A 15914-nucleotide genomic window follows, 5' to 3' on the forward strand; every position below is an offset into this window, starting at 1 on the left:
GTGAGCTACTGCAGTGTTATGTATGGGACGGGGCAAGGATGTGCTCACAGGAAGGCACCGATTCCATTTTGTGTTTGTGCTTTACTCCCCAGCTGTCCTGCCACTCCTCTCTGCCTAACCTCGCCTCCACCTCAGTCTTATACCATGGGGTTTGGACTTGCTCCCCAAATGTCTCCCTGGGCAAACAAAACAGGAGGAGTTGTAAGGGTGTAAGGCCACCAGAGCCCTTCCTATGGCCACCTGTGGTGCAGACCCAGGGTACATCCCAGGGGCCTCCCCACTCCACAGCTGCATCCACAGCAGCCGCAATTCCTGTGTCTGCTGCATCTTTCCTCCCCAGTGCAATGCCCATGTCGTGCCCTGGCCCTGCTCTCAGCCTCTCCCCATCCACCTGCGCTCCTCAGGTTACTGTTTGACAGAGGAAGGCTTGAACCTGCCCCGTTTCCAGGCAGCTCTGATTTTTTCCGGCTCATGAGGCAGGAGAGGTGGCTTGTGGCACTTTGTTTAAAGGGATGGAGCAGTTGTGGTCACAGGCTGGAGAGTGACCTACCTGTGGGAGCGTAAAGGGCATGACATTGGGTTCGTAGGATTCTGTAATACACAAGGACGGAGGCTTTGTTGCTGTGAATTTCTTCATTACAAGTTACTTTTAGTAAGGTAAATGCAATTATGATTAGTAAAGCAAGTATGTGTATATATAATTATTTATTTATTTTAGTATTAGTAGCAAGTATATATATATCATTCAAAGTATTATGGTACAGTTCATTAAACTGCTCCCAGGAGCGAGGTCAGTCGATGATGGATGAAGTTTCTCTCTGGAGATGATCTGCAATCTTAGAGCCTGGCCGCAGCCAGGCATCCCAGCCAGTCTGGAAGATTGGGCAGAGAAATTCACTCAGGGGGAGCTCTCAGGAGAGAGGGGCTCGTTTGGGGTAGGTAGGTAGTTACTTTTATGTGGATCTGTGAGTGGGCAGAGGACACCTCCTCCTGGAACATCTGTTGCTGGCTTCTGCTTGCTTAGGAGGCCCCTTTGTAGGTTATGGCAGTTTCCTTGTTTTGGGCTTATTGGGGGATGCCCTGGGCTCCCGGCTGCACTTACCAAGGGCACTGCAGTCTCCCACCTGCACCTGCCAAGGATGCGCTGGGTGCCCAAGCTGGCAAACGTTTTCTCCTTCAGCAGACATTGCTTTGTCAGTACTTTTCCCCATTGTAATCAGGTCACCTTTATGGCTGCTGCTCTGACAAGGGATCAGTGTTGTTCCCTTGGTCTCTGTGGGAAGAGGCTGCCCTGGGTCTGGCAGTGACGCCGCAGGAGCCCCATGAGCTGTGCACCTACACATGCCCATGGGGCTGGGAGCTGGGAGTCCTCTTTGCTTGTTCCCTATTTCCAGCACCCGTGCCAAAGCAGGGAACTGCCTCTGCTTGGCTCCTTGGTGCTCGGCTGGGGGATGGCCACCACCCCGTGTGCCATCCTGGCAGCTTCCTGCTCAGGTGCTTGCTGCTCAGCCCCTGCTCCAGGGTTGTCTGGAAACGTGGCTGGAGGGGAGGGACCTCTGTGGGCACGACGGGTGCTGTGAGTGCACCCATCCCTTCCGGCAGGCAGCTGCTCAGGAGAGCTCTGCTCCCCACCTGGAGGGACACCGCTACACCCCGTGCTTTCGCTGCATCACCTGGAGGGTGAGGGGCTGCACTCGCTGCTGCCTGGCTACTGAGCTGTACATGCCACGAAACCCCAGGTGAGGGATGCCCTTGAATCGTGCTGGGGACACGTCATCCTTAGGCTGTGCCCCACAGGGGACAGCCATGGCTAGCTCGGCCCTGGGAGCCATCCTCGCTGTGCTGGCCTCGCTCATCATCACTGCCAATGCACTGGTGGCTGTTGCGCTCCTTCGCCTCATCCAGAAGAGCGGCTCCAAGGGGCTCTATTTTGTCCTTAATCTTGCTGTTGCGGATGCCATGGTTGGCTTTACAGTCATGGGTCTGGTCATGGATGAGTTTTCCCAGCCCTTATATCGACCCCAGATCTTCTGTGTCCTGAGAATGGCTTTTGTGACCTCCTCTTCTGCTGCCTCTATCCTATCCCTGATTCTGGTTGCATGTGACAGGCACCTGGCAATCAGGAAGCCTTTCCACTATTTCCAGCTGGTGACAGGCCTGCGGGTCGGAGTGCGCTTGGTGGGGCTCTGGCTGCTCGCTGCCATCATCGGCTTCCTCCCAGTCCTCTCCCCAGGTTTTCAGAAGGTCTCCGCTGATGGGAAGTGCTCCTTCTTCGGGGTCTTCCACCCCACCTACATGCTCACCGTCTTCTGCGTCGGCTTCTTCCCAGCGCTCTTTCTCTTCATTTATCTCTACTGCGACATGCTGAAAATTGCCTCGGTGCACGTGCAGCACATCCAGGAAGTGGAGCATGCAGGGCTGGCACGGAGCTGCCCCCCATCCCGCACCACCAGCGACATGAAGGCCATGCGAACCGTGGCTGTGCTCATCGGGTGCTTCACACTCTCCTGGTTGCCATTCTTCATTGCCAGCATCGTGCAAACTGTCTGCACTGAGTGCTTCCCCTACAAAGTCATTGAGAACTACCTCTGGCTGCTGGGACTCTGCAACTCTCTCCTGAACCCCCTGCTCTACTCCTACTGGCAGAAGGACGTGCGGCTGCAGCTCTCCCAGCTGGTTGCAGGTGTGAAAAGAAGAGTTCTCTTTCACCTGGGGAACGGCCGCTGTTTCCCTGGCAGAGGCACCAAACCTCTCCCCACTGTGTCCTGCCTGCAGCTTCAGGACTGACACGGTAAGGAGCGGCTGCCACCAGCTTTTCAAGCTTTCCAGCTTATCTCCTGCATTGCGACCATGAACTCGGGGCCCACAAGCTGTGGAGGAGACCACAGACAGGGTGGAACCTACCTGGATGCTAACTCCCAGACATCAGCGTGGCCAAATTCCAGCCAGCCCACAGCCTCACAGAGCCACAGCACAGCCTGTTTTGCACCAGCCCCAGGCACCCCAAATTGCAGGTTTGTGGCACACATTAGGTTTTTGCCTGGAGAGCCTTGGCAAGAGCAGCCTTTTACCTCTTGGGACCAAGCCCTCAGCACTCATTCCACAGGCTGAGATCCTTTACCTGTCACTGCCTGGCTTCCCCTGCCCGGCCCTGGGATCCACCTGCCCTCCCCTCTGCCCACAGTGCCAGCTCTCCAGGTGATGAGCCCCAGGCGCCTGGGGCAGGGCTGCTCACACAGCACTGGCTCTGTCACCTTTGGCTCCTGGCCCAGGTGGCGGAGGCTGGGAGGTGTGCACAAGTCCTAAATCCATCTGGGACCACAAGCGCTCCCAGTCACTGCCCTTCCTAAATCAAACTCGTGATCCTACAGCTGCTGGCTGAGCCACCCCCTAAACCTGTCTCCTGCTGCAGTCAAACCTGCAGCCAGAGAGGTGGCAGGGTCGTCCCCACTCTGGGTTGTGCCCACCCAACGCAGAGGCAGGGGGTAGAGGTCTGAGCTTGCTGCCGTGCCACTGGGACCACACAGAGGGCTCCTGCTGTTCCTCGGCTGCTGCCGTGTCTGCCCAGGAGCTAGCATGGCAAGCGCAGAGCAGCTGCAGACACTGCACACCAGGGAGAGGTGCAGGGCAGCACAGACTGAGCTGTTGCTGTTTGGCCTGGGCTGTAAAGTGAGTTAATGAGTGACTGGCTGAATGCCGAGCTGTGGCAAAGGAGCTGGAGGAACGGCTGCCTCAGAGCCAGGGAAAGCCCCATGCAGGAGGGTTGCTTTGTCCTATCAGGGCTGTAGGGCTGGATTTGGGACTGCAAGGGTCCCTACACACCAACTCATCCCAGGAGCACACGTCTGCATGCCCTGCCACATAGCATTGGTGGCCAGACTGCTGACCTTGCCAGAGGCTATGATGATATTTAATTGCTTCTCATAAAATTGTGTCCATTTAATCCACATGGCAAGAAAATTTCATTTAAAAGAGGTTTATTATCTGAGAACATACCCTAATCTGAAAATGAGGCTGCTATGCATAAAATAGCAGTTGTTTCCACCTCTGTCATTTGCCCCACTGGTAGACATGAAGGCTCAAGGCCATATCCAGTATGTGTCCAGAACCTGCCTTGGTCCTGAGGCCTTCCCCATCCTAGAGTAAGAGGCAAAAATAAAAGTGCCCTTAAAAAAGGTCCTATGTAGCATTCACCTCTGCCTGGGAAAGGCCTGAGACCAAATATCACATGGCAGATGCTGTTCCTAGCTGCACAACATGGAATGAGCCTGAGAGGAGGCCTCTACAGAGCAGTTCTGGCTCTGTGGGTGGGCTGACACCTTGTAGGTGGATCTAGTAGGTGGATACAGTCTGATTCAGTTCTGGGGATCAACACAGTATCTGTCTATATGATGAGCTGCTCGCTGCCTGTTCTCAGTGGAGCCTGAGCTCCACCGGATGTTGTGTTTCAAAGCCAAGCCATCCTTACTTCTGATCACGCCAAAGTCATCCTCCGCCTCCCTCCAGCATGCTTTCTGCAGTGAGCGTCGCAGGTGGGTATCCAGTGTGAACAGAGACATTTTCCATGTGGGCCTCTTGCCACTTCCTGAGCTTGCTGACTGCTGCCTCTGCTGTGATTCTGTCACCCACGGCCCTGGAGTGGGGCCAGCCATCGGCAGTGTTTGTGCCCAAGCACAGAACTGGGTGAGACTGCAGATCTGGAACAGCGTGAGCAACAGGAGCCGGAGCACTGGCTGTGTTGGCCTGTAGTGACCATGACATCCCACTCCACGGAGGGGCTCAGGGCTCAGGCAGCCTTCTTGGTGCTAGAGAGACACAGGGAGGTGGCTTGGATGGGAAAGGAGACACTTCTGCCAAGCTTATGTGCAGCTGGAAGCAGAGCACCTCCCTGAACAGTGGAGGGTCCCTTGCTAAGCATCTGCACTCTCGTTCTGACCTGTGTCTCTCCCTCCAAGCCTTGGGATGGAGGGGGGTGCTCGCAGGCTGGAGTAGTTGGGGCTCCATTCCTGGAAGACACCTCCAGATCCCACCGGGACAGCCCAGCTCAGCAGCCCCTCCTTGTGAGACCGTGCCGGCTTCCATCTTTTGTCCCAGAGACCACGTCCCCCTGCTCTGCCACTGCTGCTGTGCGTATCTGTGGGTACTGGGCACCCAGGCCAGGCGCTCTGGGGAGCTGCCGGAGCGTGGCTGGACACGAGTGGGCACATGTGAGGCCACGGGGCGAGGAATGACGAATTAATCCTGCCACAAGGGAGAAAGAGGGAAAGACAAGGAGCCCTTCCCCCACTTGCTGTCCTTCACCGGAATAAACGGCATTCCTGACAGCCTGTCGTCTCTGTTCCTACCGACCCGTGGGGGGTCGGGGCTGCCGGGCTGCTTCCCCTGGCAGGGCCCTCGCCGGGGCAATCCCGGCCGCCCGAGACCGCCGTGCTGCGCTCGCCCGGGGGCGGGCGGCCGGCGGCGCCCCGGGAGCGCTGGGGGCTGCAGAGGGCCCACGTGGCGCCGGGGGACGGGAGGACGACGCTGCCGTGCACACGGCGGGCCCGGCGGCAGGCGGGGAACAGCGGCGGGGCCGAGGCCACACAACGCGCCCCCCCACCTCCGCGCCTGCGGATGCGGCCACCGTCCCGTCGCGCCGTGCGCGCAGCGCCCCGCCTCCCAGTGAGGTGGCAGCCAATAGGCGGGCGCAACGGAGCACGCGGAAGCTGGTGGGCGGTGCGCATGTGCGGGGCGGCCGCGGCGGGCCGGGCCGGGCCGGGCCGGGCGGTGAGGTGAGTGCGGGCCGGGCCGGCCCGGGCGGGGGATCCGGGGGGTCCCGCTCCCGCCTGCGGACAGCCCCAGTGGGAGCGGCGGAGCGGCGGAGCGGCGGCTCGGGGCCGGCCTAGGCTGCGCGCCGCGGGAGGCTGTGGGGAGTGAGGCACGGCTGCGGATGCGGCCAGGGGCGGCGGGGCCTCTCCGGCCAGGCCCCCGTTTGCAGAGCGGAGGGGCGGCAGCGGTGCTGGCTCCCGGCCTCCTCCGCTTCTCAGGCTGCGGCGGCCCGTGGCGCTGGATCGCCGGGCCGGCCGGGCCTGCCGGCTCTCCTTTCGGGTCGCCCCGCCGCGCCAGGCCCAGCCGGCCTCTAAGGAGGATGGCCGAGGTGTTGGCTTCCCGGTCGGCGCGGTTAGGCCTGTATGGCGCGGGTGGCCCTCGCCAGCGGGGGGTCCTTACATTAACAACAGCCTTATAGCAGTCTGGAGGGCATCGGGAGAGCTGGTGGTGGCGTCCCTAGTGTGCTGCTGGCCCTGTGGGCGGCGGGGAAGCTGTTCTAAAAGACTTACTGTGTGGAAAGTCACCAGGCTACCTTTTGGGTTCAGCGGTAGTTAAAACGTCACCAAGGTAGTACAAGGGGGAGGGAGAAATTTGTTGCATTTGAAGAAATTATTGAACTGACTTTTAGGCCTCTTTCTGATGCTCCAAAGTGGTTGGTTTGCAAGGGGGGTGCTTGAAGGTGGCAGCAGCTTCTTGCCTCCTGTGTGTAACTGGTTGGGTTCTCTTCTGAACACTGGGCAGGCTTGGCTGTGCCCACTCTTGTAATTCAGCTTGTGCTGGATCTGTTCTGCTACAGCCAGACCGTACGTAGGAAGCACTGTTAGGTTCGTGCACACTCATACCAGTAACCACAGCTACCAGTGGGCTGTAACTCTCCCACAGCCCCACTCCATAGGGATCCTTTGACTATGATTCATATATATATGCATACACGCATTTATTTGGTTTCTTAAGTTTCTTTATATTTGTGTGTTTCTTACTGTCTTAATTATTTTGGTCGTGTGTGTGAAGTCTAGGCATTAACAGCAATGTATATTCAGATCATGCTGAGTAGAAATGCTTTTGTTCTTTACTGCCATGTGTTTTTCACACAAATATGTTAGTCCATACACTTTGACTTCTCCGTACTTCACTTGCACAGCTGCAATAATTAGGCACCATATTTTCGAGCTTGCAGAACATTGCAGCAGAGCTGTGAGATGACTGGTAAAATGCTAAGACAGCCTGGGGGAGGAGTTTGCCCAGCAAACTTGCATGCCTTCATACTGTGGCTTTTCACCTTTTCTCTGCTGTGGAAGCTGACTTATTGATTTTTCTGTTTCTTAGTGTTTACTTTGAGGGGATTTCATAATATCTAATTAAAGAGCCCCCTATACAGAGTTGTTGAAAGCTCTGTCAGAGCCGCTGTAAGGTCAGGTTTCTTAGTTTAAGGTCATGTTTTTGTTATGGGTGACTTGAGCTTGTAGAAGGGGTGAATTTCAATCTCAGAGTAATTTCAAAGATAAGGTGTTGCTAGAGAGGTATTCTGTGCACCTTCCGAAGATGGTGTGAGATTTCTCCCCTAATCCTCAATTTTTCTGCAGCATTCTTCTGGTGCCAATGTGTCCATCCCAAAGCAGTGCCTTCCTCCTGCTCTGCTCTTGGCCAGGATGAAGCTGTTCAGGTCCTTGTGCTGGTGCTGCCCTTCTGCGAGGCTCTTGTCTGGGGAGCAGCACTCACTTCTGTGTCCAGGTTTTTGCACTAGGATTTTTGAATGGTCCTCATTGCTGGCTGTGCTGGACTTGTCTTTGGGACTTTCCTCTTCTCCCTCACCACTGCTTTTTTTCTTCCTCTTTTTTTTTTTTATTTTTAATTCCCACCCCCCACCCCCTGTAGCTCTGTGCCATTAGCCTGTGTCCCTTTGCCTGACAGATTTCTTCTCCTAGCCTTTCAAAAATGTATTTTTGAAAATGTGAGCTTTTGAGCATTTGCTATGCAGTAGCATGTGTTGCCCTTTGGGGGTGCAGTGAGTGAGGCTAGCAGGATGGGGAGGGATGTGACTGATGAGCTGCATGGAGTGGGGCATGTCCCCTCTGAGCCTGGAGTCACCTGCTCTGCACCCCAGGCGATGGAGGACAAGCTGCTTGTCCCCTGTAAATTCCAGTGTTAATGCAAAACAATTTAGAAATGCTGTGTTGAGAGGGAAGGTCGTTTCACAGAGCCATGTGAGCATCCCCAGAATACTACGTGGAATATTTAGTAATTTGGTGTGATGGCTAGGGTGCTGGTGAGGACTGCCTGTGGGAAGCAACTAGGGTTGTGTGTCTGTGCCAGCATACACACGTATGTGCATACACACACAGGTAATAATATTTTTCCTTTGTTTTGGGTTACAGTGGTAACTAAACAGCACAGGTCATACATGACGATCAAGTCTCTGGTTTTGTTGCTGTGGATATATGTGAAAATATGCATTCGCTTGAAAGCATTGCAAATAGTCCTTTGGTATTACTGAATGCCTTGTTTTTAGGGTCAAAGAAGAAAGGGACTCTTTGTGTGTCTCTTTCTTTTTGGTGTGGGTTTTTTCCCCTCTCTTCTCTTTACAGTGCCCTCCTAGAATAATTAACTTGTCTGAAGTTAGTATTTCTTGTGAGTACAAGAAGAAAGTGAGGGATGTGCCTCTTACCATCAAGGATTACTAGAACTTAATCTTTCTCTGCAAAGGCAGCTAATCTCAGGCATTCAAACAGGGTTTATTTAACTGCACCAGTGCTTAAAAGCATTGATGTATAAAATCCCTTGCAAACTCAGATGTACTTGCTGCTAATCGCTTCTCCACCTCTGTCCCCCATCCGCCCATCAGCGTCAGTTACTGGAGACTGATAGTGACACGTGCAGCCACCGGTTGCCAGCTCCAGTCCCAACCCATGCTCTCAATGTCTGGGTTGTCACTTCCAACCCACGTGGCAGTGCAGTGGTAATTTTACTGTCATTACAACCCAACTTTCCTTTTGTGCTTGGATTCTTGTATGGACTTGCACTGAGTGTGAGAGCTCAACCCTGGACTCCCATCTTTTAAACAAATAAAGCTGGGAGTTTCAGTGGGAAAACTGGCTGAAATACTGAAATATGATCATCATCTTGCCATGTTTCTCATGCAGTATGCAGGTAAAGTACATGTTTTGTGTGCTTTTCTTCAAAGTGCATTTCTCTGATAATGTCTTGTTAGTGTTGTTAGCATACAGGATTATATGGAGTTGACAGAAGTAACTGTCAAAAGCCTGCTGGTCTCATCAGTGTGCCTAGCCGGCTTCTAGATCAAAAAAAAGAGTTTTAAAGCTCTAACCATGATGCTTAAGGCAGTAGTACAGTAGACAAGCGTGCACAAGGCCAGCAGTAGTTTTTGAACCTGGGAACTAGTCTTGGAAAGCAAATGTTGGTTGGTATCAAAGTGTCACTTCAAAGCCTTGGTATCTTTTCCCTTTCCCTTTCTTGCTGTTTTCTAATTGATTACTGCAGATGCTGTGTACTTTGAGTTTCTCCTAAAGTGCATTTCTTTAGATTTTTAAAATGATTACTGTGTAATCAGATGGCAGATTGTATCCTGGAATCCAGTTTATTTCTAAATTGCGTTTCTAAACACAAAAAAAGAGGGACGCCTGTTCAGGCTGAGCAATACTTCATATATTTGCCAACGTTGGCAAAAGGTAAATCCATATTTATAGTAAAGCCTGTGTCAGCCCATTTTTTAAGTTCCTCTTGATGCTGGGTAAGAAAGTTTGATGAGCAGGCGTAATCTACATGGGCTTTTTAAGTCTATCATTAAAATGCTTTTAGGCATGTGAAAGTGTCAGAGTACCTGTTGCTAGTTGTTTTTTTTTCTTTGAGTTATGGGGCAGAGATTAGTGTACCTGCTTCTTATTAAATAGTTGGATGTCAAGAAAACCATTCAAATGTCTGACCAGCTGCAGCGCGAGGTTGCTGTCAGAGCATGCGGTTCACTTGCTTGGCCCTGGGCGAGCTGGTTTGCTTGCCTTTGAAGCAGTGCTAGGCTTGCAGTCAAAGCTCCTGTTGTCATTTGATTGAACATTAGTAAACCCAGTAGGGAAGATTTTACAAAGATCTTGAAGTGGAAGCCCTGTTTGGGGGCTGTTTTCATGTACAATCGTAGCCTTGCACAGTGAGCTGCACAAACCTCTGTCTTGGGTAGAAGTGTTGTCAGCATGTTCAGCTCTTGGCAATAGGAGTGATCTGTAAACCTGTGCTTTTCAGTTCATGTTGTTGAGTATTTGTGATTTCTTGTTTTTCACTGTTCGTTACAGCAAATGACCAAGCTCTGTTAGCAGGAACTGGTGGTTGGAAAATGAAGTCCCGCCCAGGGTCTGGCATGGGACCCAGTGATGGTAGATACTTCCCTTGATTTATGCCTGGAACATTGAGATCTCTCCTATCTCTATCCAGGCCCTTTTTAAATGTGTGCTGTGAAAGCTACAGCCATATATAGCGTCAGCACAGACCCAAATCAATACTTACCCAAAGGGACAGGCGGGGCGGTGCATTGTTAATGCTATTTAGGACAGTGGGAAACTGCTGCATGTCTTCCCATAAGACACAACTCGGCATCTATTTTCAGAAGTGAAGACCACCTGCAGGAACCTGCTGCTGTTGTGTGAGAAGACTTGCTGATAGTAATTTTCTGCTCATCTTTAAGCATCTTCACTTTTTTCCCCAATCCATTTTTCTAGTGAGGAATCTTCTAGTCCAAGTTGATTTTTATTTTTTTTTAATTTTATTTTTAGTTTGTTAGTCACTGCATTATGGCAGCTCCTGGTTATCTTGCTCCTAAAAATTCACTTTTCTGAAAATCCATGGAGATACATACATACTGGGTGTGCTTGGAGGCACGCTAACGCCTGTGCCACGTAGGGCTCTAGAAATTCTGACACTGGTCTGAGGCTCGATGAAAAAGCACTAATTTTTCTCCTCCTCCCTCCCGTTTTCTTCTGCATAGTACTTCACTGCAAATGCAGAAATCTCATTTCTTGCTTTCCTGGTGGACTACAGTAAAACTGAGTAAAACTCTTGAGTCTTGCTCTTGTGCTGGTGATCCATTCGTTCTTGAGTGGACCAGCTCAAAATGGCCAAGGATGCTTTGTTAAGGGCAGTGCAAAGGAAAAATGTTTGTGCCTCACAATTTTACTGGCTGATTCTGTCAGCTTTTATCCTGCTTTGTACCCAGGGGAGAAGCTTTTCTGCAGCTTCAGCTTTCTTCTGTGTACATTCTGTGTATCTGGTGGGATGTGGTTGGAGCTCAAGCTGAACGTTAGGTTGCTGAAGTGGTAGAAGAGAGGCAATCTGTTCTGAAGGTGGCTGCTGTCCATGGCATGCAGCAGTTGCAGGGTGGAAAAGCTGACATAATGAGGGCTTTCTTACTCTAAAACGCATTGTAAGTCTTTTCTCTGGCTTGGTTTAATTCTTGGAGCAAACTGCAGGAGAGCAGCGAACAAGGTGCCTACTTTTTTTTTATTGCTTCCGTTGCCAGCTTTTCAGTACTACCCTTTTCTTTCGTGGGTCATTTATTCTTTCTCCATCTTGGGGAAGTGAGAGTAAAGCTTTCCCAAGATATTTTGCTTCTCCATACTGAGTGTGCCATAATGTGCCTGTGGATGGTAGCTCATCCTGTCTTGGTGGGCCCTGGAGGCCCTCAGGCCTGCTCCAAGTGGTGTGGGTGCCTCCACCCAGAGCCTTCGGGCTCGTAGTTGACAGGTGCCTTGTTCCTGGCTGTGGGCAGGCTCCTGGGACAGGCAGCTCTGCACAGGGACTTTTATGCTTGCCATAACCACCTTTGCAGAGGTCTGGACTTACGCAATTAAGTAAATAACAGGTTTTTGAGAGGAAGGCAACTTGGTGACACTTGGCAATAGCTCCTGGCTTTCTCTGCTCGCAGAGCCTGGAGCAAAACAAGGAAAAGTGCCTGTGGAAGTAGGTCTTGGAATCCTGGAAGTCCTTTTTGGAGGAGCTACCAGGATCTCTTGCCTGAGTAGACTAAGAGTAACTGCATCCACTCTAGCACTGTTTCTAGACAACACTACCCAGAAAATACATCAGTTTTTGGTTTTGGCTTGTGAAGGAGCTACTCAATTTCAAGCCTGTGCCTGCAAAGAAAAGTATGTTGCAGTTCATGATCTCATCAACTTCCATTTTCTATAAATTGTGACTGTTTCTGACTTGTGGAATTCTAGTCCAAGGCTGTATAGGGACAGCAGCGGGTTTCTCTTCCAAAGCACTTGTACCATGTGTTCTGCATGCTGCAGTGAAGTTGTAAATGCAGAGTATTAGCTTTACAATCAAGAAAGTCGTATTTCTACCTTTTGAAGAGGTTTAGGCACTGTGGAGGAGTCTATCGAATGAGAAGGGTAGCTCTAAACCAGTTCTTGCGTTGAGTAATAGTTGGCTTGGAATAAAAAAACCCCAACCTGTAAATTGAAATTAAGTGTCACGGCAGGGATGCAAAGTTTCTTCCTTTGCCCCTGCAGTTTGGTAATGTTTTCAGACACAAAGCTTTATTTTGAAGCAGTCACATTTTAGCTTTAAGTCTTAGATCCTAATGCAGAGAATCACGGGAAAGACTTTGGTGTCTCAGCACTGTGTCAAAGTGCATCATTGGCCTGTGAGGTATCAGTTGGAAAAAAGGCTAGAAGAAAGTCAGTTGCTTATTCTGAAAATCTGAGAGCAATATAATTTTTGGTTTCGTGTATATTCTTGTGCCCTTGCTTACTGGTGTGGCTGTTTTAGTATTGGTGTGTAAGACATGACTGTGGTTACATGGCTTGAGGTTGAAAACAAGTCCAAATCCTCCAGTGGGAGCAGAATGAGGGTTTTAGCTCTGACCTCTTTGCTGATCTTGGTGTGGTCTCTCAAGTAGGATGGCCTAAGCCATGGCTTGATGAGACAGTGAACCTGGATCTGGATTCCTGGTACTGGTGCCTTAATCACACCCTGTGTGGTCACCTTTGAGCATTTAATCTGACACCATGAATTTGTACCAGCACAAAAAAATGTTGCTGCATTCACGTCAGAGGATCATGTGTTGCATCTGTTAGAGACCATATCTGATTACATTTAATGGAGAGCCCATAAATAATAAATTTTTTGGAAGTGGGATGTTTATGAAGTGGCTTGAGCCAAGTCCACAGGCTGTTATCCCAGGGGTGACTCTGGTTGTCTTCATGATGCTTTTGCTGGGTTTTGCCCACATCTCTCACGGGTAGTGCATGCACATTGGTAGGTAGAACTGCTTTTGTTGAAGTAATGCTGAACTGAACACATCCTCATCCTCTAGGTAGTCATTGATCTCACACTAGACTTCCCCTGACTTTCCTTCAAAAAAACACTCACTGAACTTCTGATGTTACTGTCACCTTTAGTTCCTACGGTGACAGTCCCCCATGCTGGAGAGGAATGATCTCCATGTGCTGGCACATGCTGAGAACAAACTGCTGAAAAGAAGCTTTGTGGAAAAAGTCTTGCGTGTTCTGGTTCACGTAAGTTGAACACGAGTCAACAATTTAGCCTGGCAGCAAAGGAGGCCGGCAGCATCCTGGGCTGCATTAGGTTGAGCACTGCCAGCAGGTCGAGGGAGGGGATCCTTCCCCTTGGCACCGGTGAGGTCATACCAGTACTGCTGTGTCCGGTTCTGCCTCCCCAGTTTGAGTCACAGACGTTCTGGAGTGAGCCTGATGAAGGGTAATTAGTGTGATGAAGGGGTTAGGGTATCTGCTAATTAGAGGCTGAGGCAGCTGGAATTGTTTAACTGGGAGAAGACTTGGAGTGGGGGCAGAGGGAGTCTTATCGGTGTGTTCAAATGCACGTTGATGGAAAAGTGTGAAAAAGATGAAGCCAGAGTTTTCTCAGAGGGGCCCCGTGAAAGCTTGAAGGGCACACATCAAAACACAGGAAATTCAACTAAGCATGATAAAACTTTGCTTGCTGGTGAGGTGGTCAAGCACTGGAACAGATTGCCTGGAGAGGTGGTGGAGTCTGTCCTTGGAGTTGTTTGGGACCCAATGGGACAGTGCTGAGCAAGCTGCAGGAGCTGGCACTATTTTGAGTGGGGGGCTGGACTAGATGATTGCTAGAGACCCCTTCCAGTGAGAAAGTCTGTGATTTGCTTTTAGAGAAGAGAATGGTTGGGTTTCCCAGCAAGTTCCCACTCACCTCTCTGTTCTGATCTGAATACTTGAGCAGAGTTTTACTTTGAGATAGTTTTGAACCTGCTAGTGATATTCAGAGTAGTTTCCAGTCTATTTTGAACACAAAAGTTAATTGATGGAGTGCAAGATATTGTAATGTGATCCAAAATATTCTGCTCAGCTTTGCCTCTTTATCAAAGAATGACACCAAGGGTAATTCTTTGTCATTTTTGCCATGTGTATTTCTTGCCCCATGGATTGTGCTTTGCATTTCTTGGTGAGCAATTGGAACATTTACTGGCAGTGTTGTATCCTACTGACGTTCATATCAAGCAGGTAGAAGTCTGGGGCTGATAAGCTCTACATCGTGCATCACAGCTGGTATGTCCTTCAGCAGCTTTGCTGTTGTGAGGTGCCTGACTGTAGGTGTGGGATTCATTTCTCCCTGAGGTAGTAAGTCTGAGCTGGCCGGCTGTACCTTTGTCTGTAGTGAATGAAGAGTGTCACCAGCAGCCAGTGGCATGATTCCTGTGACCAAATGCAGTTTGATTTGAGGTGTTCCTAGGTGAGAGGAATTGTGCTCTGAACTGTGGATATGCAGATAGCTGTTGGCTGTGTGGGTAACTGTTCTTCCCCCTCTAAAGGGAGCTTAGGGTGACCCTGTCCTCTGCTGCAACATCGTCACTTGTTGGTTGAATCCCCTTCTGTGACCGTTGGGTAAGAGTCTTGCTTTTTGTTCTGCAGTTGTCTTGCGAGATCTGTCTCTTTCCAATGTCTACATGTGGCTCTGAAAGCTCCAGCTGTATGACGTGTTCAGGTTGCTGTTCGATTTCTCCTGTCTGTCAGTGTTGCAGCCATCGTGAGTGCATCTCTTTTTGATGGCATAACTTGATAAAGCTCATGGGGGCTTTCAGCAGGACTCTTGCCCATGGCTTGCATGGACTGCAGCAGCAGGCTGCATTCCTGGCGTGGTGCACTGTGATCGTATTACGCCTGTTTAGCATTCTTTATATTTGCTGCCTATTAAGTAGCAAACTAAAACTCAGCTTCATAAGCTGGCAGTTGAAGCCTTGGTCCATGTGCTAGCAAACCATTTCTTACTGTTCTTCAGAGGTGTATGGGACAGCAGTGTTCTTTGCAAAGAGAATATGCAGGAATGCTACAACATGTGGCTTGTATGAGTTTTCAGTGGCTGGCTTTAAGGTGTCAAAGTTCACATGATCTTGGAAGAGTTGTAGGCCCACAAAATGTCAGTCTAGAAAAGCAGACAACCATCTAACTGCAGAGCTCTGGATCTTTGTTTTCATCCAAGATTAGAAAACTTAAAACCCCAAACCAAAAAACCAAACAACAAAAAAAACCCCAGCTTAGAAGCATGTCTGCACAGAAGTGGGTGCTAGGTGGTAAATCCAGAAAGCTAGCACACCTCTTAACACATGGTGAAACATTTCATACACTTTGAAAAATTGTTTACAAGTATGTTTAGTTGCACTTAATTCTCATGGGTTCTTACGAGCTTCCATGTAAAGGTAGAGTATTCTTTCACCATGCATGTTCTGTGGGGAAGGGGCTTTGTTAGTAGGGGACTCTTTGCTGAGGGTGGATCTTCTAGTATGCTAACAAGGATAGTTCATATGTAGTCGAAGTAGTTTTGTGTTTGATCTCATCAACTATTTGGTTTTCCTTGAGCTTGTTATTTCTTGAGGTTTTTCTGGGATCTATTCCTTCTCCCAAGGCCATGTCTTCTTAACTGTTTTACTGTAAGAGTTATTAACAGCCTCTTTTTTAAATTCTCTCTTTTTATCTTTAAATAATTTTGGATCATTCTTATCCTAAATCCGAAACATAGCCCCATACTGGGTACTATGAAGAAGATTAACTAGCCCAGCTGAAACTAGGACAAAAAGTCAACTTTGTGGGTGGGGACCCAGTTAT

At 50.2% G+C, this 15914-nt stretch overlaps 2 protein-coding genes across 3 annotated transcripts in view; both read left to right on the forward strand.

The window, feature by feature from the left end:
- Nucleotides 1-1806: 1806 nt before the first annotated feature.
- GPR119 (G protein-coupled receptor 119) lies at nucleotides 1807-2787 on the forward strand. The gene has a single exon (XM_040614873.1). It carries the CDS (start codon nucleotides 1807-1809, stop codon nucleotides 2785-2787), a length of 981 nt encoding a protein of 326 aa, XP_040470807.1.
- Nucleotides 2788-5684: 2897 nt separating this feature from the next.
- ENOX2 (ecto-NOX disulfide-thiol exchanger 2) overlaps nucleotides 5685-15914 on the forward strand; it is a 50867-nt gene continuing 40637 nt past the window's right edge. Inside the window, exon 1 of one of the 2 annotated variants that reach the window (XM_040613945.1) lies at nucleotides 5685-5771. Coding sequence is in view for 1 of the 2 variants with exons in the window: in XM_040613944.1 (XP_040469878.1) it covers nucleotides 7458-7539 (82 nt within the window). In the remaining variant the exon portion in view is untranslated. Of the gene's footprint in view, nucleotides 5772-7392; nucleotides 7540-15914 lie in introns of those variants that run through there. The other variant, XM_040613944.1, reaches the window with a different exon arrangement.

This window comes from Falco naumanni, chromosome 14 (assembly GCF_017639655.2).
Source record: "Falco naumanni isolate bFalNau1 chromosome 14, bFalNau1.pat, whole genome shotgun sequence".
Taxonomy (NCBI): Eukaryota; Metazoa; Chordata; class Aves; order Falconiformes; family Falconidae; genus Falco; species Falco naumanni.

Bases quoted from the DNA above. Each gene is read 5' to 3' on its own strand.
- GPR119 (XM_040614873.1), top strand. From the start codon at position 1,807: ATGGCTAGCTCGGCCCTGGGAGCCATCCTCGCTGTGCTGGCCTCGCTC.